This window comes from Muscardinus avellanarius (genome assembly GCF_963383645.1).
Source record: "Muscardinus avellanarius genome assembly, chromosome: 7".
In the NCBI taxonomy this organism is placed as follows: Eukaryota; Metazoa; Chordata; class Mammalia; order Rodentia; family Gliridae; genus Muscardinus; species Muscardinus avellanarius.
In genome coordinates, this window is record NC_137793.1 from 56,886,230 (window position 1) to 56,912,523 (window position 26,294).

The window sequence follows — 26,294 nt, forward strand, 5'->3', positions numbered from 1 at the left end:
TTCCTGCAAGGTTATGGCTTCCATCACGGGCCCCAACATGACATGGGGAGCTGCTCCTCTCCTCCTCCAACACCCCCTCACTCTCACAGCACAGGTCCATGGACAGGGGTTACCTGGAACAGGCCTCCTCGCTCCTCGGGTCACCTCTGGGTGACCAGCACAGTGGCAGGCTTAGATGCAGCGATGTGTAAAGCTCCTGGGAGTGACTGTGCAAAACACTGGCTGTGTTTTTTCTAATTGCCTGGGTTGCACCTTAACCCCCCAGAGAGCAAACATCCCACCTCTCCTGTCAGCCTGGGTGTCTCCAAATCCTTAAACAGAAAAGTCAGGAGTGAGATGTGGGCAGCCACGATGGGAACCACAGACCCCGCCCACTGGGTCACCATCCTCCCAGACATCATCTCCCCAGGGGTCCATGTCCCGGAGGTTTCCAAAGCCCTATTCCAAGCTCTGCCATCTGCACAGCAGCCGTTCCGTGGGGACTGTGGACGGCGAGGTGGGATTTTGCCAGAGCCCAGGGCAGGGATTGCACCTTGGGGTCTTCGCCGGCCTGCGGGGATGGCTGACATCAGTGGGCACCTCCTTCCTGTCCACTCTGCTCGCAGGGATCCACAGGCACGGTCTAGAAGGCAGGGAGCCAGCGGGGCCTTCCCGGGCCTGCCGGCACCTGCGCCTGCCTGGAAGCCTTCCTCAGGTTCCACCTGGGTGCAGGGGCGCGGGAGCAGGATGGCCTCCCTGGTCTCCTCCCCAGACTCCGGGCCACACCCTGGACAGCCTGGGGAGACAGCTCTGGTACAACACACTCTCCCCTCAGCTCTGGGTACACCCTGTTAACATAATGGAGACAATTTCCGGACTCTCCCCAAATGTCTTTTAAATAAATTTTCAGTTAAACCGTGCATGGTGGCGCATGTTTATAATCCCAGCACTTGGGAGGCTGAGACAGGAGGATCGCACAAGTTCAAAGCCAGCCTCAGCTACTTAGTGAGGCTCTCAGCAAGTTAGTGAGACCCTGTTTCCAAATAAAATATAAAAAATAGGTCTGGGAGTGTAGCCCGGAGGTAGAAAAAACCCTGAGTTCCACTCCCAGTACCACAAAAAAATTTTTTTTTTTCAGTTAAGAGCTTAACCTTGATAGCCACTTTCTACAAAGTGCTGATTCTTTGTTCCTGGGCACTTTTCCCAAACAGATACTGACTTGATTCTGAACAAAATCAGAGCTAAAGTGGAAAGGAGGAGCACAGCCTGGCGGGCTTCCATGGAGAGGAGCTGGCGCCCTCGTGGGGGAGCTCGGCCGCCTGCCTTGGGCAGCTGAAGCCTGGAGGGGACTTCCTGATTGCATTAACGAGGCCACACCACCAGGACGTAATCAAATCTCTCTGGAGGACTGGGCTTCCGGAAGGACTGCTGCTTATGCATGGCAGAATTAGGGCGTCCGGGGCCAAGATCAGAGGGAGGGAAGTCCCCACGGTGGGAGGGGTGGGAGGCAGAGGGCTGCGGGAAGGCCGCCCCACAGGGCCAGAGGGCGGCTGGCATTGCTGGTCGGCTTACCCCAGAACCAGCCCTCCTAGGGGTCACTGTAGACCCCTGACATGCTCCATCCCCAGGTATGTGCTTGGAGGCCCTGTGTCTCAAGCCCTGTGGATTTTACAGGTCAGGAAGATGCCTAGAAACCGCAGGGCTAAGGAGAGCAGGGTCTAAGTTGGCCTCCTCACTGGTAGGGCCAGGCTCCCCAGAGGAAGCTGTGAGGGCCACAGGGAACTGGCAGACAGCGTGGCACAGGGCACACAGGTGTTTTCTCTGGAGTCTGTGGTTGGACCCAACCTCTGCTCTGCCACCTGCTGGGTAAGGGACCTTGGGATGTCTACTCTGCCTGTCTGGATTCCCTTATCTTGTGGTTCAATTATGAGAATGTTTGTAAAACTCTAAACACAGAGCCTGGCATGAGAGAGCACCAGAGACCAGCCGTGACTGAGCCCATTCTTAGAGAAGACAGGACCTTCCCCACTGGGAGCTGGGCTGGGCAGGAGGGAGCCTCCAAGTCACTTCTTGACTTTGCAGTCCCAGCCCCGAGGACACAATTCCTACTAACCTGTCCTTTGACCAAGCGGTACACCCACAGCTGACGACCCACAAGGATGCCTCCTGGTCCTTGTCTAAGGATATTTTAATAACATTTCCCAGGTAAGTTAGTTACATTCCTAAGTGCTGACCCCAGAGAGAAAATATATTTGGGAGTTTCTCAAGAAGTTTATTGAGAAATGTACAAATGCAAGGATGAAGCACAGCTCAGGCGCCCTCTGGTGTTCATGAGGCGGTCTGTATGGCCTCCACCAGGCAGGACTCCAGCTGCCCAGAGGCAGCCTCAGTCTCTGGCCTGGGCCGCTTCCTCCACCTCCCATTCACGGCCCTCTCCACTTGGTTCTTCCTCCTGACCTGGGACCCTAGGAGTCCTTTGCTGCCCTGCAGCTTCTCTCTCCTGGAGACCTGAACCGTTGCGTCTGGGCCCTTTGTACCCATGATTGATTGATTGATTGATTGATTTTTATTTCTGTACTAAGGATTTAACCTAGGGACATTCTACCTCTGAGATACAACCCCGGCCCTTTTTTATTTGGAAACAGGGTTGCACCAAGTTGCTGAGGGTCTCACTAAATTGCTGAGTCTGGCCTCAAACCTGTGATCCTTCTGTCTCAGCTTCCCAGGTACTGGGATTACAGGCATGTGCCACTGTGTCTGCCACAGGGATAGGGATTTTTTGTTTTTTATTTTGTTTTTGAGGTACTGGGGTTGGAACCTAGGAGCATTCTACCTCCGAGCTACATCCCTAGGCCCATTTTGTATTCTTTATTTTGAAATAGGGTCTCACTAAGTTGCAAAGGGCCTCACTAAGTAGCTGAGGCTGGCCACAAACCGCAATCCTCTTGTCTCAGCCTCCCAAATGCTGGGATTACAAGCTTACAAGCGTGCACCACCACGCCCAGCTCAGGGCTAGGGCTTTTGATGCTATCTCACCTGAGTGATTCTCTTGCTGGCTCAGGAGCTGGATGTGCGAGTCTGTACCACGGAGGAGATCCTGGGCTCAGGACACGCAGTCATTGCTAGTCCTCTGCCTGGTCTTCAGAGCCTTAGGCCAGCAGCCTGGATACCCTCCTGTGTCCACTCCCTCACTCCTGCTTCCTGGACTTGCCTCACATTAACCACCTATTTTTTTCCCTCAGTTTAAATTCTAATCCATCTGGAATTTATTGTAAAGCATACTGTGGGGTAGTGACTTGATGCTTTCTTGACAGAGAACTATAACAGCCGTCCTGCTCATCTTTCCCATGGCAGAGTGCCTTTAGTCTCCACCCTGTCAAGCACCTGCTTGTCCAGCTTTCCGGCCACCTATGGTGGGCTTCTCTGTAGCCAGAGGAACCTCCATGCCTCTGATTCCTTCCAGTTCTCTCCCACTCTCCTTCTTCTTAGCTGTGCTTCCTATTCCTGCCCTGAAGCATAGGATGAAGCCCGGGTGGCCCTGGTATGTCCCCGGCATTCCTGTCTCCCCAAAAGATGACCCTCAGGTTGCATCTGGGCAGCAGCTTTACTCCCCAGCTCCACCCAGGGCCTTCACATACATGCATGCAAGCAGGCAGAGACATAAACACATACACACATGCATACACATGCAGATGTGTGTCCCACAGACAACCATGCATGAAAACACACACTCACAGGGACACACAAGCACACACATATACAGGCACACATACACACATGCAACCCTCACATACACATTCTCACAACTTGTACACACACACATGTATCCACAAAAAAAATCTATTTTATGTAGAACCTAAGGCTCAAAGACATGGCCAAAATCACACAAATACCCACTGGCAAAACTCACATCTTAGTCTTTTGGTCAACACTGGGTTTTTTGTTTTGTTTTGTTTTGTTTTGTTGTTTGTTTCTTAGCTTGCTTGCAGTACTGGGGATTGAATCCAGGGGCATTCTACCTCTGAACTACACCCCCAGTCCTATTTTTTATTTTTAATTTTGAAACAGAGTCTCACAAAGTTGCAGAGCCACTAAATAGCTGAGACTGGCCTCAAACCTGTCAACCTGTGATCCACCCATCTCAGCATCCCAAGTACTGGGGTTACAAACCTGCACTGCCACATTCAGCTGGTCAACACTGTTTTTAAAAGACTGATTTATTTTAACACAAGGTTTCAAATATTAGAGAAATAAAATGAGAGACTGCACGTTATCTGGTCAGCCCTGGGAGCTGAACAATTAATAAGCAGAAACTGTGGTGGCTAACAGTTATTTGCGTGGTCAGCGGTCTCGGTTAGGTCTGGATCAGAGCCCTGCACAGTCCAGCCATCCCCCCCCCTGGAGGCGGAGGCCAGCAGAGCCCAAGAGCACGGGCCTCCCGCTAGCAGATGCTTGTTTGTGGCACCACCTCGTGTCTGCTGAGCTGAACTGCGGTGAGTTCCACCCAGGGACAGGGACTCTTTCTTGCTCATCCCTTAATCCCCGGAATCCTAAGAAAAAAACAGACCAGAGCTGTCCTCTGAGCAGCGTGGACACCCTCACATGTGGGTGAACACATGCACAGATACCTTCACGAGGATCCTGCACCCTCACTCACATGTACCCTCACTCACACTCAAGATGCACACACACCACTGCTCCCTTCCTCCCTCTCACACCCAAGTGTGAGGAGCTGTGTATCCCATCACAAAGGCACAGAGCTGCTAGGCATGGCTATCATCCCAGTAGTTGGGAGGCTGAGACAGGAGGATCTCAGGTTCGAGTCCAGATTCAGCAACAGAGGCCTTCAGCAACCTTGCGATACCATTTCAAAATAACAAATAAATAGGAGCCAGGTGTGGTGGCGCATGCTTGTAATCCCAGCATTTGGGAGGCTGAGGCGAAGATCATGGTTCGCAAACACTGAGCTACTTAGCGAGGCCCTTTGCAAATGAGATGCTGTTTCAAAATAAAGAATGCCCCTGGGTTCCATCCCTAGTACTGCAAAATAAATAAATAAATAAATAAATAAATAAATAAATAAATAAATAAAGGCTGGAAGTGTAGCACCCTTGGGTTCCATCCCCAGTACCAAATAAACAACAAACAAAAACAAACTTAAAAAAAGGCACTTGGCCTAGTGTGCTGCCCTCATGCTGTTGACAGGAAATGGCACTGAGCGGAGACAGGCTGCTCCCACCCAGCATCTGCCACCCTGCTCCAGGAGCTCAGCCAGGGCAGGCGTCCTGCCAGCCCCCGGCCTCAGTCAGTCACAGCCTAGGCTTGCCCTCCGCCTGGGGATCCCTGGAGGAGCAGATGTTTCAGAAAAAAACACAATGAAATGTTAGAATGGACAGAACCTGCCTTTCTTGGAAGTACGAAGACAGCTGAAGGACAGGACACTGTGGAAAGACACGAATCATGTGTGATGTGACTTACTGGTCTTAGGACCTTGTGTCCCTGCTCATAACATGAAGTGACCCAGAGTGGAGTGGGAGGAGGCGAGGGAACCAGGCTGGACACTAGGCAGGGAACCCAGGGCTGCAGGCAGGGTGCCGGAGAGCCCGAGAGAGGAGGAAACCCACAAGGGCATTTCCTTGCAGCTGGGGACTCGGACACCATCAGAGCAGTAGCCCATGGGGATCTCTACCAGAGAGGACTCCGTTCCTGTGAGGCTCATGTCTGTGTGGTGAGCTGGCTTGGGAGCCCAGAACAGATAGAGACCAGCTGACTGGCAAGATCACAAATCCGTGAGCTAGAAGTGTGCCTGGCATGCCATTCCCCCAACCCCGCACTCCTACAGCACATAGCTGTGAATGAGCCGATCTCTCCTCTGAGCAGTACACATTGTTATATTTGTGCTGATTCAGGAAGGAGAACATGGCTTTGCAGCCATGCTTCTGTCTGGGTATTGATTGACTTTGTGTATACAAAGGACACATGAATTCTAATTTATAACATCTATGCCAGTCATGATGGCAAATATGATTTAAATATAGTGACAAGCCTGGGAGAAACATTGGCTTGGCTTGGAGTGAAGATACAAGGAACTTTAGCACAAGACTTTCAGATGAAAGTAATAGTCTCCTTGCCTTCTTCTGTGTCGTCCCCCACCCCCGGTGGCAATAGGGATTGAACCCCAGGTCTTTCCCTCTCCAAGCATCTCTCCACAGGCTTCAGGTTCCACATAGCCACTCCCTTCCCCTGAGCAAGGTCCACCACCTTCACTGGTCAGGCATATGGTCAGCCCTTGGTAGCCAGGCTCCTCTGTGGAACCGATCATCCTGTATACTTTAGATCATCTCCAGATGACTTTTTTTTTTTTTTTGCAGGTCTGGGGATGGAACCCAAGGGCATTCAACCTCCAAGCTACACCCCCTACCCTGTTTTTAGTCTTTATTTTGAAACAGGCTCTCACTAAGTTATGGAGGGCCTCAGTAAGTAGCTGTGTCCATGGACCGTAATCCTCCGGTCTCAGACTCCCAAATGCTCGGATTACAAGCATGCACCACCACGCCTGGCATTCCAGATGACTTATAACACCCAATACAATGTAAATGCTGTGTAGACAATTATGTTGTATTGTTTGGGGAATGCAGAAAAAAAGTCTATACAGTCCAGTGCAGATGGAGTTTTTAAAAGTATTTTCAATCTGTGATTAAATTCTGGGTTGTAGAACCTGTGGATTAGGAGAACAACTGCACCTGGCAGAGTGCCTTGGGCAGGAGCTGACTCCTTCCAGGTCTATTCCAGGACAGGCAGGTGCTCCTTTTACAGAGCCTATGGCAAAATAACTGGGTCCTCCTTGTCCATCCCAATCAGGTGGCAGAGGAACCATACTAGCCTGGGCCCACATGTGTGTGTACCACTGCCACCTGGACCAGGCCTCTCCTCCCAGCCCGGCCCTGCCATGCTCTACCCCGAGAATCTTTCAGCCCACAGATCTACTTCCGCCTAGAAGGATAACAAGCCAAATGTAACACACATAGTCCTGGAAGGATTGAAGAGATTAGAGCCCCTGATGGAAACCTGAAAGAGGCAGGAGTGGGGTTATCAGGCCATTTGACTCGCCTAGCTGGCCTGTGCAGAAGATGGGTCCTGTGCAGGACCTTGAGAACCACTCTAGATTCTTATGAGCTTGACCAGATTATTACTCCAAACGCATCTGCTGCACCAGATGTGGCAACCAAGCAAATCAGGCGCACGGAGTGCAGCTACTGGCTGGTCGACTCACTTTTCTCCACGCCTAGTCACAAGGCCCACCAGAAGCCAGCGACACACCTTTACATTGTACCTCTGCAGTGAACAGCTCTCGGGCACTGTCTTAATTTAGTTCCAGTGATCTAACCCACCGTGTGCTACCACAAGACAGCACACTGCTTCATTACACTGATGATGTTCTGCCGACTGGACCCAGAGAGCAACAAGCAGTAACTACTTTGGAACCACTGGGAGAACAGGTATGGGTGTCAGAGAGTGGGAAATTACTCTGACAGTTCAGGGCCTTACCTCAGTAAACTTCCTAGGGTGATGTGCGACATGGAAAGATGTGCCCTCTCTGGTGAAAGATAGCTGCTGCACTTGCATCCATCCCTCTTGCCCCCCCTCCCCCTGTTCCTGGTTAGGAAGGGACACAATGCATAGTAGGGCTCTCTGAATTTTTGAGAAAGCATATTCCTCATTTGGATCTGTTACTCTGGCTCATGCAATGAGTACCCCCCCCAAAGCTGCTAGTTTGCATGGAGTCCAGAACAGGAAGAGGCTCTACTATAGGTCCAGGAAAAGGGGCAATCTCCTCTGTACCCCAGGCCATGGGATCCTGCAGGTCTAATGGTGCCCAGTGTGTCAGCAGTAAGCAGAGACACTACGGGATAAGAAAGCTACACCTACAGGTGAATCACAGCACAAGTCTGTTGGATGTGTAGGAATGAAGCCTTGCAATCTTTTGCAGATAGCTATTTCCCTTCTGAGAATCAGTTCTTGGCCTGCTATTGGACCTTAGTAGAGACAGAATCTTAACTATGGGCCACCAAGTTACCATGTGGCCTAATTTTGCCATCATGAGCTGGGTGTTCTCTGACCTACCGAGCCATATAGCTGGCCATGCACAGTATCGGCCCCTCTATCAAATGGAAGTGGTATATATGAGATCAGGTGTGAGCAGGCCCTTTAGACACAAAAATGTGGCATGAAGTGGACCATATGTCCATGGTCTCAACTCCTGCTGCTCCTCTTCTGTGCCATGACTTCATGACTCCTTCACAACTGATGGTGAGAAAGAAGACTTGGGACACGTTTACAGATGGGTCTACACATATGCAGGCACTGCTCCAAACTAGAGAGCTACAGCACTAATGCCACCTTCTGGGGCATCCCTGTAGGATAGCGGTGAACAAGAACCCTCCCGTAGGCAGGACTTCCGGCAGCACAGCTGGCTGTACACATTGCTTGGAAGGAGAAATAGCCAAATGTGATTAATGAGCTGTAGCCAATGATTTGGCTGGATTATCAGGGACTTGAAGGAGACATAATTGAAAAATTAGTGACAAATCTGAGGAAGAGGTATACAGACAAATCTCTGAATGGGTGGAAAATATAAAGATATTTGTGTCTCATGTAAATGCGACCTCTGCAGAGGACTTCAATATGTGGCTAGGATGATCCATGAGATGGATACCAGTCAGCCTTACCCAATGGGCTCATAAGGTGAGTGACCATGGCGAGCCAATGGGCACATGAGCCATGGAGACTGTGGAGACCATGGAGAATATGCCTAAGCTCAGCAACATGGAGTTCGCTCAGGGCCAGCCTGGCTACAGCCACTACTACTGTGTGGCCAAATCAAGTGACCAATTTGCCAGCAGCAGAGACCAACACTGAGCCCACAGTATGTCACCATTCCCTGGAGTGACCAGTCAGACCCTCCAGTGGCAGGCTAATTACATTAGGTGTTTCCATTGTAGAAGGGGAAGCATTTTGTCCTAACTGGAATAGACACTTACTTTGGAGATAAAATGACCTTTCCTGAATGCAATGCTTCTGCCAAAATTAGCATCCATCAGTTTTCAGAAGGCCATACCCACAATCATGCTTCCCACACAGCATGCTTGAGCAGGAACTCACCTTGCATCAAATGGAGTACCACTCTGGTTCAAGGCTTGTGGAATTCAGTGGCCTTACCATGTTTCCGCCACCCTGAGGCAGCTGGCTTGATAGTGGAATACTTTGGTGGCCTGAGTTATGGTACAAGTCCAAGGACAATGCCCCACAGGGCTAGGGCAAGGCCCTCCAGAAGACTGGATATGCTCGCAACAAGTACCATTTCTCTTATGGCCACGAATCACAAGTCTAATAATCAAGGGATATGAGTAACACCGTTAGTGCCCACTAACAAAATGTTTGCTTCTTGACCCTTTTACCTTATGCTCTGCCAAGCTAGAAGTCTTAGTTACAGAGAGGGAAGATGCTTCCACCAGAAGATATAACACTGATTCACTTAACTACAGACTCTTGCATGTAAGTATAGACTCCTACATGGACATTTGGGCTCCTCATGCTTCTGAATCAACATATATAGAAAGGTAAGGGAAGGTATGTCTACAACTAAAGGGTGCAAAAGACCCCTTAGTGCGTCTTTTAGTCTTACCTTTTTATTAATATCAATGGAAAACTATAACCCAATCCACATGGGATTAGTAAGAGTCCAGAGCCATCAGGAAAGGTTTAGGTCATGATGGTCACCAGTGAAGGGCCATGACAAGCAGAGGTTTGCTGAAGGCAAGAACACAGGCAGAAAGGAGAAGGTAGTTATATGACCAAGTGAGGACTGTAATGGTCATAAGCATTTCCTCCCTACTTGGTATCCATATTTACCTATGTATATATAGGTCTCTCTCTACACCCACAAACTTACACACAAGCAAAGAGTTTTAGAAGCCAGGAGGAAATCATAAGGAGGTAAGAGAATGAGTTCATAGACATGAAATCAAATGTACAAGCCATACAGGCAAAAATTACATAAAAAGCCAGACTCAGTGGTACATACCTGTAATACTGGTACTTGAGAGACTGAGATAGGAGGATCACAGGTTCCAGGCCAGCCTCAGCAACTTAGTGAGATTTTCAAAATTAAAAAAAAAAAAAAAAAAAAAGGGCTAGAGAATAGCTCAGAGATAGAAAGCCGGGTGTGATGGCGCATGCTTGTAATCCCCGCGCTTGGGAGGTGTGTGTGTTTATTAAATATAAAATAGGTCTGGGAGTGTAGCCCAGAGGTAGAAGGGCTTCCAGGAACTCTAGTACCACCAAAATACACACACACACACACACACACACACGCACGCATGCACACGCACACACACACACACACACACACACGAAAACAAATGAAAAGATGCTCAATATTATTAGTCATTAGGGAAATGGGGAGAAAATGCATAGTGAGAGACACAACACACTAGAATAGCAAGTAAAAAATACTGGCAATACCGAGTATCTTCTGGTGAAGAGGCAAAGTCCATGAACTCTCAATGGTTGCTGGTGGGAATACAAAAAGAAATAGCCACTCTGGAAAACATACTAATGGTTCTATTAAAAATGTGTGATCCTGCTGCGCATGGTGGTGCACGCTTGTAATCCCCGTGCTTGGGAGGCGGAGACAGGAGGGTCACACAGGTTGTAAGCCAGCCATGCTGGTTTAAGAGACCCTGTTTCCAAATAAAAATATAAAAATAGGTCTGGGAGTGTAGCCCGGAGGTAGAAGGGCTTCCAGGAACCCCAGTACCACCAAAAAAAAAAAAAAAAAGTGCAGTTCAGCTGCCTTATTCCCAAATACCCTGGGAATAAGGAAAAAACTATGTTTACAAGAAACTTCTACAAGAATGTTTATAGCAAATATAATCACCAAAATCTGGGAACAACCAAAAGGTAAGTGAAAAGGTAACCAACTGAGGTCTCCTGGTATAGTAGAATACTACTCGGCAATCAAAAGGAACTCACCAAGCCGGGCATACTGGTGAGCACCTGTAATCCCAGCATTTGGGAGGCTGAGACAAGATTGCAGGTTCAAGGACAGCCTCAGCAAGTAGTGAAACTCTCATCAACCTAACGAGACTGTTTCCAAATAAAAAAATAAAATCAGGCTGGGTGTGTAGCTCAATGGTAGAATGCCTCTGAGTTCAATCCAGAGTACCACACACACACACACAAAAAGGACCACCACTGATATGCAAAGCAACCAGGATGAATCTCAAGTCATTACACGCAGTAGTGGAAGTAGCCACTTATGGAAGTGCATGTTTATATTCACCTGACATTCTCAAACAAGACCATGATGATGAAAATCTCATCAGTTAGCAGGGATTGTGGCTGAGGAGGGTTGGGACATGAGGAAGTACAGTCAAGTATGTGACTCTCTGGATCTTGACTGTGGTGATGGCAAAATGACTAGATACCTTCACACTCCTAAAAATGACCGAGAACCTCAAAGAGTTCTTCACGTGCCTGTTGATTTTTTTTTTTCTGGAGCATCCAGATGGCTTTCTTCTTTACTCAAACACTTGTAAAAATGGCAGGCATCTCACAGGTGGTAACACAGTAGTTTTAAATAAAGCAAATTCCCATATTTAAAGAAAGTAAACAAAATAATAATAATGTAACATGTACACCAACAGAAAACCAAAGATACTCAGACTAGCTGTTAATACAAATATTCTAATAGCATACAATTTAGGTACCCTACAAACCAGTATTAATTTAAGATATTATCCCAAACCAAAGGCTGTATAACAAAAAGTATAAAAATGAGTGGTTATCTCAATCTCCAATTTTTATCAAATGTAATACTTTACAAAAATAAGCTATACAAGCCGGGTGTGGTGGCGCATGCTTGTAATCCCCGTGCTTGGGAGGCTAAGACAGGAGGATCGCGCAGGTTCGAAGCTAGCCTCAGCTACTTAGTGAGGCTCTCAGCAACTTAGTGAGACCCTGTTTCCAAATAAAATATAAAATAGGTCTGGGAGGATAGCCCGGAGGTAGAAAGCCTCTGGGTTCCACCCCCAGTACCACACACACAAAAAAAATAATAAGCTATACATTTTTTCTTTTTTTTTTTGCAGAAGTGGGGATTGAGCCCAGGAACATTCTTCCTCTGAGCTATACCCCCAGCCCCATTTTTTATTCTTTATTTTTGAAACATGGCCCTAAGTTGCAGCAGGCCTCAATAAGTAGCTGAGGTTGGCCGTGAACCTGCGATCCTTCTGTCTCAGCCTCCCAAGTACTGGAATTAGAAGTGTGTGCCACCATGCCCAGCTAAGTTATACAATTTAACGTTGAATGAAACTGAGAAAGACCCGTGCATTTTTAGTGTGTTTATAGGGTAAGTGCATACTTTGCACAGCTCACTGTCTGTGGTACCTTCTCCTTGTTCCTACTTCCAGAGCAATATTCACTAAGCACCTGTTTTATGCTCAGTGCCAAGGGGGTAAACAATCCAGTTTCTGCTCTCATAGAACTCACATTCTAGTAGGGTTTTACTTTCATTAAAAATATCTTTCTGGCAATGTCAAATGACTAAAGCATTATTACTGAAAAAAAAATTCCAAACTCTCCTAGGCAAGTCAAAAAGGATACACACTTAAGTTATAAAAACTATTAAGCCGGGCATGGTGGCGCAAGCTTGTAATCCCAGCATTTGAGAGGCTGAGACCAGAGGATCGTGGTTCAAGGACAGCCTCAGCTACTACTTAGTGAGGCCCTTTGCAACTCAGTGAGAACCTGTTTCAAAATAAAGAATAAAAAAATAGGGCAGGGGGTGTAGCTTGGAGGTCAAATGCCCCTGAGTTCCATCCCCAGACCCGCAAAAAAAAAAAAAAAAAAAAAAACTATTAATATATATATTGCTAAGTCAGCTGAAACCTTACACAGTAAAAATTCTACATGGAAAATAACATTCTGGCTACTTTCAGGTGTAAGAGGTTTCTGAATCTAGTCTTAATTCTTTTTTTTCGTGTGTGTGTGTGTGTGTGTGTGTGTGTGTGTGTGTGTGGTGCTAGAGATTGAACCCAGGGGCATTCTACCTCTAAGCTACACCCCAGCCCATTTTTATTTTATTCTTTATTTTTAAACAGGGTCTAAGTTGCAGAGGGCCTCACTAAGTAGCTGAGGTTGGTTGCAAACCTGGATCCTCCTGTCTCAGCCTCCCAAATGCTGAAATTATAAGCGTGCGCCACCACGCCTGGCTTAAATTTGGGGGGGGGGGTACTGGGGATGGAATCCAGGGGCATTCTACCTCTGAACTACACCCCCATCCCTATTTTTTTAGTCTTTTTATTTTTGAAGCCGGGTCTTATTGAGTTGCAAAGGACCTCGCTAAGTAGCTGTAGCTGAGGCTGTCCACGAACCACAATCCTTCCAAATGCAGGAATTACACGTGTACCACACTCCTGGCTTTAAATACGCAAACTTTTTATTTCTTTGTTCTCCAACTTTGACAGACCAAGATTTTAACCTTGGTTTTTAACCTTGCAGACAATAATCTGCAATTGTGTTTAAATATACTTTTGCCTCTCCATTGTTGTATGACTTCACAAAGTACTAGAGACTTTATAGCTACATATACTAGATTATTTGCAAGGCTTACTTTTAAACAAATGTTACCTGCTGTATAAGATACTTATTTTCTATTTTCTTTTGTGGTACTGAGGACTGAACCCGGGAGTATTCTACCTCTGAGCTATATCCCCAGCCCAACTTTTATTTTTTATTTTGAAACAGGGTCTCACTAAGTTGCTGAGGCTGGTCTTGAGCCTGCAATCTTCCTCTCAGCTTCCCAAGTCCTGAGACTATAAGTTTGTACCACCATACCTGGCAATATGATACTTTAAAAACTAGGTTTTGAACCAGGCATGGTGGCGCACGTTTGTAACCCCAGCATTTGGGAGGCTGAGACAGTAGGATCATAGTTCACGGCCAGTCTCAGCTGCTTAGTAAGGCCCTTTGCAACACAGTGAGACCCTCAATGAGGGCTGGGGTATAGCTCGGAGGTAGAATACCTCTGGATTTGATCCCTAGTACCGCAAAAACAAACAAACAAACAAACAAACAAACAAAAAAAAAACTAGGTTTTGTCTATTTGGGGTAAGCTATAAACTGAAAATTATGGTATGACACAGAGTGTTTTGTATACTTTAATTGAATTACATTGGCTATTGACATTTCCAATTTCTCCTGAGGAATAGAAGAAAATTTACAGCCAAGTTCCTCAGAAATCCTGGGCATGTTCCAACTATCATTTCCTAGGTAGAACCAGCCTTAGCAGGATTCTCATATCCGCTTCACTTATGAAGACACAAGGCCTATTAAGAATTTTATGGGGACGCCGGGCGTGGTGGCGCACGCTTGTAATCCCCACGCTTGGGAGGCAGAGACAGGAGGATCGCGCAGGTTCGAAGCTAGCCCCGCGCGCTGGCTTAGGAGACCCTGTTTCCAAATAAAAATGCAAAAATAGGTCTGGGAGTGCAGCCCGGAGGTAGAAGGGCTTCCAGGAACCCCAGTACCACCAAAAAAAAAAAAAAAAAAAGAATTTTATGGGGACTTCCAGGAAGAGGGCAACCGAGAAAAGCTGCATTTATGAGTTGCCACAAAATCAGAGCTTTACACAGCCAGAAAACAGTATCAAAAGAGAAATAAAAACTATAAATACAAGGGACAAAGAAAAAGAAGACTAGAAAAACAACCAGAAAGGAGAAAAGAAACTGGCTTGCCTTGAGGCAGCGGGACCACACCTGCACCATCTTGCCTCACAGCACCAGGCTCCAGAGAGGAAAAGGTAAGCAAGGAGCTGAAGTGAGCACCTGCAGATCAATTTGTTGTACTTCAGCAGTTCTTTCAGAGCAAAGACCGTCTAAAACTTCTAAAACTTCCAACGGCCAAACTGATCACGCCCCCCAAGGATTCAGAGCGGAGCTCAAAACCAAAAAAGAAATATGTCAGCCTCAGGCCAAGGATGTGGAGACAGTGCCATATGACCAGCAGCAGGGGCAAGTTCACCATGCCCATGAGAGCTCCAGACCAGTGTGCACCAAAAATGTAAGTGAAATTGCAGCTCCTACAGAAGTCCCAGAACTACACCCCTAGGGACTCCTGCAGCTTTGATAAACTCCCTGGGTATGAGATATTGCAATTCAACCCAGTAAAGGAGTAGTGGTGGCAGAGATACCACACCCTAGTTGCAGCTCCCAGTGGGAAAACGCCCAGCCCTGTGCCCCCAGGGTCTCACACAGCCTCAACTAACTCCCTGGGTCTGAGACTTTGTGATACAACCCAGTAAAGGATTAGTGCTGGCCGAGATTACCACAAACTCCAGAGCATAAGTGAAGTCGTGGTGACCCAGAGAAGAACCAAGAGAAGGCACAAACTTCAGAAATCATGGGAAAGAGGAACAACAATGGAGCAAGGAGCTCCCACAACCCCACAATATCAGAACCTGATAACACAGAAAATCAAAGATCTCTAGAAGATCATATCAGGAACATAACTGTAGAAATAATATGGGAACTTCGAAAATAATTGAGAGAGTCTGAAAGAAATAAAGGATGCAATCATTGAAGTAAAGGCATCAATTCAAACTATAAACTTAGACCACATGGAGAATAGAATCTTGCTCCTAGATGATCATTCCAAAAACGAACAGATAGTTTATAACTTAGACAAAACAATTCAACAGCAGGAATTGGACTCTGAAGAAATATTGGTCCATCTTAAGAGAGCTAACCTAAGAATAATCAGAATACAGGAGGGAAAAGGTGAAACCAAAGGGACCAATAATCTCTTCAAAGAAGTAATAGAAAATTTTCCAAACATAGAGCAAGAAATCGATACACAGATTCGGGAAACTTACAGAACTCCCTTTAGACAAGACCAGAGAAAAGGTTCCCCATGCCACATAATTGTGAAAATGACCAATGTAGAAGCCAAAGAGAAAATCTTAAAAGCAACAAAATTGAAAGGCCAGGTGACATTGAGAGGCAAACCAATTAGAATCACTCCAGACTTCCCAAACCAAGTCATGAAAGCCAGAAGGGCCTGGAGTAACATATTCCAAACTCTGAAAGAAAACAACTTTTAGCCAAAAATTTCCTACCTGGCAAAACTATCTTAAATATTAAATGGGGAAATAAGAAGCTTCCATGACAGAGGGAAACTGAAGGAATTTATGTCTTCAAAACCAGCGCTAGAGAAAATACTCAAAGAAATTAACTACAAAGAAGAAACAGATAATACACGCCAGAACCAGAGAAACAAGAATTTCCATTCAGCAGACAACTAAGCAAAGAAGAATAAACAATATTTCAAACAGAAATAAAATTTTAACATATAAGGAATTAAAAACCATTTCTCAGCCGGGCATGGTGGCGCACGCTTGTAATCCCAGCATTTGGGAGGCTGAGACCAGGGGATCGCGGTTCACGGACAACCTCAGCTACTTAGTGAGGCCCTCTGCAACTCAGTGAGACCCGATTTCAAAATAAAGAATAAAAAATAGAGCAGGGCGTGTAGCTCGGAGATCGAATGCCTCTGGGTTTCATCCCCAGACCCGCAAAAAAAAAAAAAAAAAAAAAATCATCTCCCAATAATCACACTGAATGTAAATGGCCTCAACTCCCCAATAAAAAGGCAGAAAGTGGAAAAATGGATTAAAAACCAGAATCCATCTATCTGCTAGTTGCAAGAAATACATCTTACAAGTAAAGATAGTAACAAACTTAAGGTAAAGGGCTAGAACAAGGTAATCCATGCTAAAAAAAACTTGAAGGCAAGCAGGAGTAGCAACAATGGTATCATACAAGTTAGACTTCAAGCCCAACTTATTACAAGAGACAATGAAGGTCATATTTTACTGGTAAAGGGAACAATCCAGCAGGAGGAAATAACAATCATCAACAACTATGCCCCAAACATAGGTGCATCTACTTTCATAAAACAAACTCTTTGTACCGGGCATGGTGACGCACGCTTGTAATCCCCACACTTGGGAGGAGGAGACAGGAGGATCGCGCAGGTTCGAAGCCAGCCTCGCTGGCTTAAGAGACCCTGTTTCCAAATAAAATATAAAAAAATAGGTGTCTGGGAGTGCAGCCCAGAGGTAGAAGGGTTTCCAGGAACCCCTGGACAACCCCCCAAAAAAAAATTCTTTGTGAAATTAACACACATAAATCCCAATACAATAATACTGGGAGACTTCAACACACCTCTCACACCATTAAACAGATCTTCCAGACAAAATGTCAGTAAATATGCCTCAGAACTAAGCCGGGCATGGTGGCGCATGCGTATAATCCCATCATTCGGGAGGCTGAGACCGGAGGATCACGGTTCGCGGACAGCCTCAGCTACTTAGTGAGGCTTTCTGCAGCTCAGTGAGACTCGGTTTCAAAATAAAGAATAAAAAATAGGGCAGGGGCTGTAGCTCAGAGGTCGAATGCCCCTGGGTTTCATCCCCAGACCCGCAAAGGAAAAAAACAAAAACAAAAAAAAGATGCCTCAGAACTAAAAAACAACCATTCATCAAATGGACCTCTTGTACATATATAAAATATTTCACCAAAGTACAACAGAGTTTACATTTTCTCAGCTGCTCATGGAACCTTCTTCAAAATAGATCACAGCCTGGGCCACAAAATGAGCACCACAAAATTCAAAAAAAATGTTAAATACTTCCCTGTGTCTTTTCAGACCATAATGGAAGGAAATTAGAAATCAACTGTAAGAAGACCCAGACAAACCACATAAAAATGTGGAAACAAAACACCACGTTTCTGAATGAAGAATGGGTCATAGAAGATGTAAGAGGTGAATACAATATATCAAAACCTCTGGGACACTTTGAAGGCAGTATTAAGAGGAAAATTTATAGCACTGAGTACCCACATAAGAAAAACAGAAAATCTTCAAATAAATATCTAACAACACACCTCAAAGCCCTTGAAAAACAGGAACAATCTAAACCCAAAGCTAACAGAAGACAGGAAATTATTAAAATCAGAGCAGAAATTAACAAAGTAGAGAATTAAAAAAAATACAGAAAATCAACAAAAACAAAAGCTGGTTTCTTGAAAAATTTAACAAGATAGATAAAACTCTAGCCAACCTAAAATAGGGATAATCAACCCAAATTATGAATAGATGAAAAAGGAGACATTACTACTGACAGTGTAGAAATCCAGAGGATTATCAGAAATTAATTTGAAAAACTATACTCCAACAAAATGGAAAATCTGGAGGAAATTGACAACTTTCTAGATAAATAAAACCTTCCTAAACTGAGTCAAGAAGATATAGAAAATATAAACCAACCAGTAGCAATCAAAGAGATTAAAACAGCAATAAAGAGCTTACCATCAAAGAAAAGCCCAGGACCAGATGGTTTCCCAAGTGAATTCTATAAAACCTTTATAGAAGAGCTAACCCCAATACTCCTCAAACTATTTCGTGAAATAGAAAAAAAGCGGGACTCGCCCAAATGCATTCGATGAAGCCAACATCACACTAATACCCAAACCAAATAAAGACAGTTCAAGGAAGGAAAACTACAGGCCTATATCTCTGATGAACTTGGATGCAAAACTACTAAACAAAATACTATCAACACGCATTCAAAACTACATAAAGAAAATCATGCACCATGACCAGGTAGGGTTCTTCCCAGGAATGCAAGGCTGGTTCAACATACAAAAATCAATCCATGCAATTCACCATATAAACAGAATCAAAGACATAAATCACATGATCATTTCAATAGACGTTGAAAAAGCATATGATAAAATCCAACATCCATTTATGATAAAAGCAGAAGGAACCTATCTCAACATCATTAAAGGCAATCTACAATAAGCCTACAGCCAACATCATATTAAATGGGGAAAAACTTCGAGAACTCACCTGAAAAAAGGAACAAGACAAGGATGTTCACTATCACCACTTCTCTTCAGCATAATACTAGAGACTCTAGCCAGAGCAATAAGACAAGAAAAGGAAATCAGAGGAGTACAAATAGGAAAGAAAGACTCAAACTTTCACTATTTGCAGATGACATGATAATATATTCAGAAGACCCAACAAACTCAACCAAAAGGCTAACAGAACTGATCAACAAATTCAGCAAAGTGTCTAGATACAAAATCAATCTCAAAAAATCAAAAGCTTTTCTGTACACCAACCATAAATCCACTGAAAAAGAAATTCAGAAAACACTTCCATTCATATCTCCCACAAAAAAATAAAATATTTAGGAATAAATTTGACCAAGGAGGTAAAAGATCTCTACAAAGAAAATTATAAAACATTGAAAAAAGAAATCGAAGATCTTAAAAGATGGAAAGATCTTCCATGTTCATGGATTGGCAGAATAAATATCATTTAAATGGCCATTCTTCCAAGTGATCTACAGATTCAATGCAATGCCCATTAAACTACCAAGATCATTCCTCAAAGACATAAGACAGATCAGTCCTTAAATGTATTTGGAATAACAAAAAGCCCAGAATAGCCAAAGTAGTTCTCAGCAACAAAAACCATGCAGGAGGAATCACAATACTTGACCTTAAACTATACTACAAAGCCATTGTATAAAAACAGCATGGTACTGACACAAAAACAGGTACATAGACCAATGGAGCAGAATAGAAGACCCAGAAACAAGTCCACACACTTTCAGCAAATTGATTTTTGACAAAGGGGCCAAAAACATACACTGGAAAAAAGATAGCCTGTTCAACAAATGGTGTTGGCAAAATTGGTTAACCATATGCAGAAAATTGGAAATTAATCCCACTTTCTCACCCTGCACAGGAGTCAATTCAAGATGGATCAAAGACTTGGAAATTTGACCAGAGACCTTGAGGCTACTTGAAGAGGGCATAGGTCCAACACTGTAACACACAGGCACAGATAAAAACTTTCTCAATAAGACCCCAAAGGCACAAGAAACTAAATGGTGAATCAATATATGGGATTGCATGAAACTGAAGAGCTTCTGTTCAGCAAAGGAAACTGTCAAGAACCTCAATCGAGAGTCAATAAAATGGAAGAAGATTTTTGCCACCTACTCTTCTGATAGAGGACTAATATCTAGAATATACAGAGAACTCAAGAAACTCAACTCTAAAATAACAAATAATCCAATCAAAAAATGGGCAAACTATATAGACACTTCACGAAAGAGGACATTCAAATGGCCAATAAATGCATGAAAAAATGTTCAACATCATTGGCAATCAGAGAGATGCAAATTAAAACTACCCTGAGATTTTACCTAACCCCAACCAGAATGGCAATCATTCAAAACACAAACAACAATAAATGCCGGAGAGGATGTGGAGAAGTGGAAACTCTAAAACATTGTTGGTGGGGTTGCAAATTAGTGCAATCACTTTGGAAAACAGTACGGAGAATCCTCAGAAGAATGGGAACAAATCTACCATTTGATCCAGCAATACCACTTCTGGGTATCTACCCAAAGAAATGAAATCAAACTACCAAACGAATGCATGTATATCTAAGTTCATAGGTACACAATTCACCATAGCCAAACTATGGAACCAGCCAAGATGTCCATCAAAAGATGAATGGGTTACAAAACTGGGATGTGTACACAATGAAATTTTACTCAGCCAGTAAAAAAAAAAATCACAATTACATCATTTTCAGGGAAATGGATGGAACTGGAGGACATTATGCTAAGTGAGATTAGTCAGTCACAAAAAATAAGAAATGAAATGCTCTCATAATATATGAAAGCTAAGGAGAAATGAGTCATAGGAGGAACTCTAGATGAAAAAAGAAATCCTATAGAGGAGCAAACAAGACAACCTAAAATAAGGGGATGGGAGGGGGAAGAAGGAAATTCTCTAAAGCACACAATGTACTTAAACATATCAAAGTCAACCGCTAAGCCAATGGGAAGGTGAATGGAGTGGGAACTGGGTAGGGGCTAAATGGGTGATGTGTACATGTATGTCCACACAAGTTTTTTTTACACCAATATGATGTATGAATATAATGCACCCATTAAAAAAATTAAAAAGAATAAACCAGGTTTGGTAACTTAATGAGACCCTGTTTGAAAACTTAAAAAAAAAATTTAAAGGGGCTCAGAGTGTAGCTTGGAGATAGAACATTCCTGGGGTCAATACCCAGCACACACACACACACACAAAAATTTTATAAAGCCTCCCCCCTTAGGCCAGATAGTCATCATCCTACTAGGAAACCTACCAGGTGAATTTTCTTTGATCACTTTTTTTTTTTTTGGTGGTACTGGGGTTCCTGGAAACCCTTCTGCCTCGGGTTACACTCCCAGACCTATTTTTTATACTTTTTTATTTGGAAACAGGGTCTCGTCAGCCAGCGCGGCTGCCTTCGAACCTGCGCAATCCTCCTGTCTCCGCCTCCCAAGCGCGGGAATTACAAGCATGTGCCACGACGCCCAGCTTTGACCACATTTTATTTTTATTTATTTTTTATTTTTTTGGTGGTACTGGGGTTCCTGGAAGCCCTTCTACCTCCGGGCTACACTCCCAGACCTATTTTATATTTTTTGAAACAGGGTCTTAGGCCAGCGCGGCTGGCTGGCTTCAAACCTGAGCGATCCTCCTGTCTCCGCCTCCTAAGCGCGGGGATTACAAGCATGTGCCACCACGCCTGGCCTTTGATCACGTTTTAAAAGGCAATGTGGGCTGGGCACGGTGGCACATGGCTATAATCCCAGTACTTGGGAGGATGAGATAGAAGGATCACAGGTTCAAAGCCAGCCTCAGCAACTTAGCCAGACTCTCAACAACTTGGTGATTCTGTTTCCAAATAAAGGGTTAAGGGTATAGCTCAGAGGTAGAATGCTCTCCTGGGTTCAATCCCCAACACTATGAGGAAAAATAATAAGGCAACATGGCACTCAAAGAGCAGCAGACATACTATAACTGGACTGACAGAGATTAGCATAGTCCCCGTGCAAAAATGTAGATCTGTAAAGTGTGCCATATTTCTATACACAGATATACACAATAGTAAAGCTGGGAAAATATGAATAAAAATCAGTTGATTCTATCAATGTCAAAATCCCAACTGTGACATTTGCAAACTGTTAGCATTGCATGAAAGTGGGAAAAGTGTGCACTGCATATGACTCTATGGTTGTATGATATAGGCATAGATAAGAGCTGGGTGTAGTGGCACATATCTGTAATCCCAGTACTTGGGAGGCTGAGACAGGAGGATTACAGGTTTGAGGTCAGCCTCAGAAACTTAGCATGGTCATTTCAAAATAAAAAACAAAAGGGCATATAGCTCAGAGGCAGAATACCTGGATCAATCCCCAGTACCATAAAAAAAAATTTAGTTCATGCATAATTATACAAATCATATAATCATATATACCACATATAGCAATATATTATGATGTCCATAAATTCAATTCAAACAGGAAATACAGGTAGGTGGGTATAATACATGAGCAAACTACAAGAAGCCTACTCCATTTATATGTTTCACTTTCTGGGTCTTTATGTGTACCTGATATAAAGCTTTAAGAATTTGTTGGTCAGTCATGGTGGTGCATACCTGTAATTCCAGTACTTGGGAGGCTGAGACAGGAGGATCACAGGTTTGAGACCAACTTCAGCAACTTAGTGAGACTTCCAGGAACTTAGAGAGAAACTGTTACAAAATAAAAAAAATAAACAAAAGTGCCCAGAGTGTAGCTTGGAGGTAGAATGCTCCTGGGTTCAATCCCCAGTACCCTGTTTCCAAATAAAGAACAAATACTTTATTTGTTCTTACCAAGCTATTATGCTAATATGCAAAATATAAGAGAATATAAAATGCCTATTAGGGTCAATGATCAAAGAATACAACAGATTAAAAAAAAGGGGGGGGGCTGGCTTAGTGGCGCATGCTTTTAATCCCCATGCTTGGGAGGCTGAGACAGGAGGATCGCACAGGTTCAAAGCCAGCCTCAGCTACTTAGTGAGGCTCTCAGCAACTTAGATCCTGTTTCCAAATAAAAAATATAAAATAGGTCTGGGAGCATAGCCCGGAGGTAGAAAACCTCAGGGTTCTACCCCCAGTACCACCAATAAAAAAAAAAAACACCTAAAAGCCAGGCATGGTGGTGCAGATTTGTAATACCAGTACTTGGGAGGCTAAGACAGGAGGATCACAGGCTCACAGCCAGCCTCAATAACTCAGCGATGCCCTCAGAACTTAGTGACCCTGTTTTCAAATAAAAAAAACAAAACAACCACACATCCTTCATTAAAAAAAAAAAAATGGGGGGGACAGGTCTGGGGATGGACTTTATTAAAATTTTACATTAACAATGAGAATTAAACCATTTTCCAAGCCAGGTGTGGTGGTTCATACTTGTAATCTCAGCGCTTGGGTGGCTGAGACAGGAGGATCACACAGGTTTGAAGCCAGCCTCGGCTACTTTGTGAGGTTCTCAGCAACTTAGTGAGACCCTGTTTCCAAATAAAGTATAAAATAGGTCTGGGATTATAGCCTGGAGGTAGAAAAGCCCCTGGGTTCCACCCCCAGTAACACACACACACACACACACACACACACACACACACACACACACACAAATTAAATCGTTTTCCTCCCTCCCAAAACCTATTATGAAGATGGTAATCATGAAGAACATGGCAAAATAATTAAAATTATTCACAAGCAACTGAGGCACTCACCCCTAATGAAATCTACTAAGCCAAAACTACTAATGGAAAATATTTTAATTATTTTTGTAGGACAAAATAATTAAACTAAGCAGGATGAAATGAGATAATTCACAAAACCATAAGTCTCAACAGTTTAAATCTCCCCATCAGTGGATACTGCAAGCAACACACGTCCTATCAGCAGTTTCCATTTCTCCTCTTGAAGGCACGGTCTGGTGGTCTCTCTTAGGCTACTGTTCCATCTTATTATTTACAAACACTGTGAGACTTGATGCCATCCATCTCTACAGAATCAGAGCATGGTCGCTCCATTCTGAAGACTCACTTCAACTGCTCCCAGACCCCTTGAGACTGGACCTCTGATTTCTTCTTTCTTTCTGCCCCTGAATTCGAAAGAGCTTCTTCCTGAGGTCCTTCTGTCGCTTGAGTTTCTCCTCCTCTTCCTTCTGCTTCATTTTGACATGTTCTTTATTATGCAGATGCCGCTGCTCCTTGGCCTTCTTCATCTTCTGACTGTGCACTGTGCTCAGAGCATCCAGCAATGCTCGGATCTGACAAGGACAAGACCCAGTGAGCATCAGATAATTCCCACATTTCAGGGGCCTTAACACTGGGACTGATATTGAAACTAGATTTAATCCATGACCCAAACTTATAAGGCTTACCACCCCCTCTCCAGAAAGAGGAAAAAAGAAATTACTCAGCACTCCTCAGGAATCTCCTTTCTTTAACCAAATGAATAGAAAGATAAATTAATGTTCTCTTGTGTCTCTCTGTTTCATTCTAGTACCCCTATAGGGGCAGTATGGCCCCTTTGGGAACCATGACCCAAATAAATATTCATCTAGTGACAATTCATGCCTGAACTAGGAAGTCACAACGACATGGAGATAGAAGTAAACTACCCCTGTTCACCACTCTTGGATACTGTGTGCAATTAGCAAAGGCAGAGTGGCTCACCAGCTGTGTGCCTATCATTTCCCAATCAGACACAGAACACGATGAATCAATGGATGCTGGCCCTAACACTGATTCTAGTTCTACGGCCTTTATCCTTTCCCGGTAAGACTGAGGATGCAATCAAAATGCCAACGGTGCTCCTGAGAGCATGACTTTCATATCTAAATGCAATGTGCAATAAGCCATGTCAACAGTACCTTCCTCTCATGAGGCTCGCGTATGACGGCCGGTCTCAGCCTGTCCTTTGGCACCTTGCCTGCCTTTGCCTGGGTCTTGGGCTTGTTCTTAAATGGCAGGGCCTTCTGCAAGGCTTTTGGAATGTGCAGTGAATTAAAGTGCTTCTTTTGCCTCAGGATTGGCTGAAAAGGAATACAAAAGACAATGAAACATTTAAATTATGATCTATGTATATTTAAAACGTTTGCTTCAAATCTTCTCAATGACTGACTTTTCCACAAGTCTGCTAACCATCAGAAGATTCAAATCATCAATCGAATGTGGACTGCCTTAATGAACATCCACATCTCCAGGCCAAAGAAAAGAATATAGAGATTATGCTTCTAATTCTTTCAAGAAATGTGCCCCTTTTATGGTATGGAACTCTGGGTCTCTCACCAGAGCAGATGAATAGATCCATCATTTTATTTTATTTTTTGCAGTACTGGGGGTAGAATCCAGGGGCATTCTACCTCCAAACTACACTCCCCCGGCCCTATCTTTTATTCTTTATTTTAAAACAGGGTCTCACTGAGTTACAAAGGGCCTCACAAAGTAGCTGAGGCTGTCTGCAACTGCAATACTCCTGACTCAGCCTCCCAAATGCTGGTATAACAACCATGCACCACCACACCTGGATCCAACATTTCTCTTAATGGAAAATTCAGGCCTCATCTCTGGGATACTCTTGGGCCACCGGCTTTTTCTTCTTGAATAGCAATCTCTGGATTTAAGACATAGTTCTTCCTCCAGTCAATAGCCACAGTGTCCCCATCCCTGATTCTAACTAAGTGGTTAACTTTATTCTGTTTCTGATGGAAGGCTGGCTGAATTAAAGGAGATTTAAACAATCAATGAAGGCAAGCCGGGCGTGGTGGCGCATACTTGTAATCCCCGCACTTGGGAGGCGGAGACAGAGGGATCACGCAGATTCGAAGCCAGCAGTGCTGGCTTAAGAGACCCTGTCTCCAAATAAAAAAATATAAAATAGGTCTGGGAATGTAGTCCGGAGGTAGAAGAGCTTTCAGGAACCCCAGTACTACCCAAAAACAAACAAACAAACAATGAAGGCAAAATACTTTACAATGAATTTTCAAGGCTTGCCAGTAGATGATCAAAATTCTTAAATAGTCTCGGAAATACTGTTAGTAAATTGAAATTTTGCTGTAGGCCTTTACCAAAGATTTTATGCCAACTATGTACAGAATATTTTTTCTATTTATTTAAATTTATTATTAAAGTCATCATCCCCAATAATATTTGATGTTCTTTTCATGCAAGGTGATGATCGCCTGTAATCTTAGTACCTGGGAAGCTGAGAGAGGAGGATCACAGATTCAAGGCCTTCAGCAACTTATTAACACCCTGTTT

At 44.2% G+C, this 26,294-nt stretch overlaps 1 protein-coding gene across 1 annotated transcript in view; it reads right to left on the minus strand.

The window, feature by feature from the left end:
• Positions 1 to 24,073: 24,073 nt before the first annotated feature.
• Positions 24,074 to 26,294, minus strand: part of BMS1 (BMS1 ribosome biogenesis factor) — a gene marked incomplete at both ends in the record, with an annotated part of 61,436 nt that continues 59,215 nt past the window's right edge. The window contains 2 exons of the mRNA XM_080699381.1: positions 24,074 to 24,298; positions 24,905 to 25,066. Coding sequence (XP_080555507.1) covers positions 24,074 to 24,298; positions 24,905 to 25,066 — 387 coding nt within the window. The remainder of the gene's footprint in view (positions 24,299 to 24,904; positions 25,067 to 26,294) is intronic.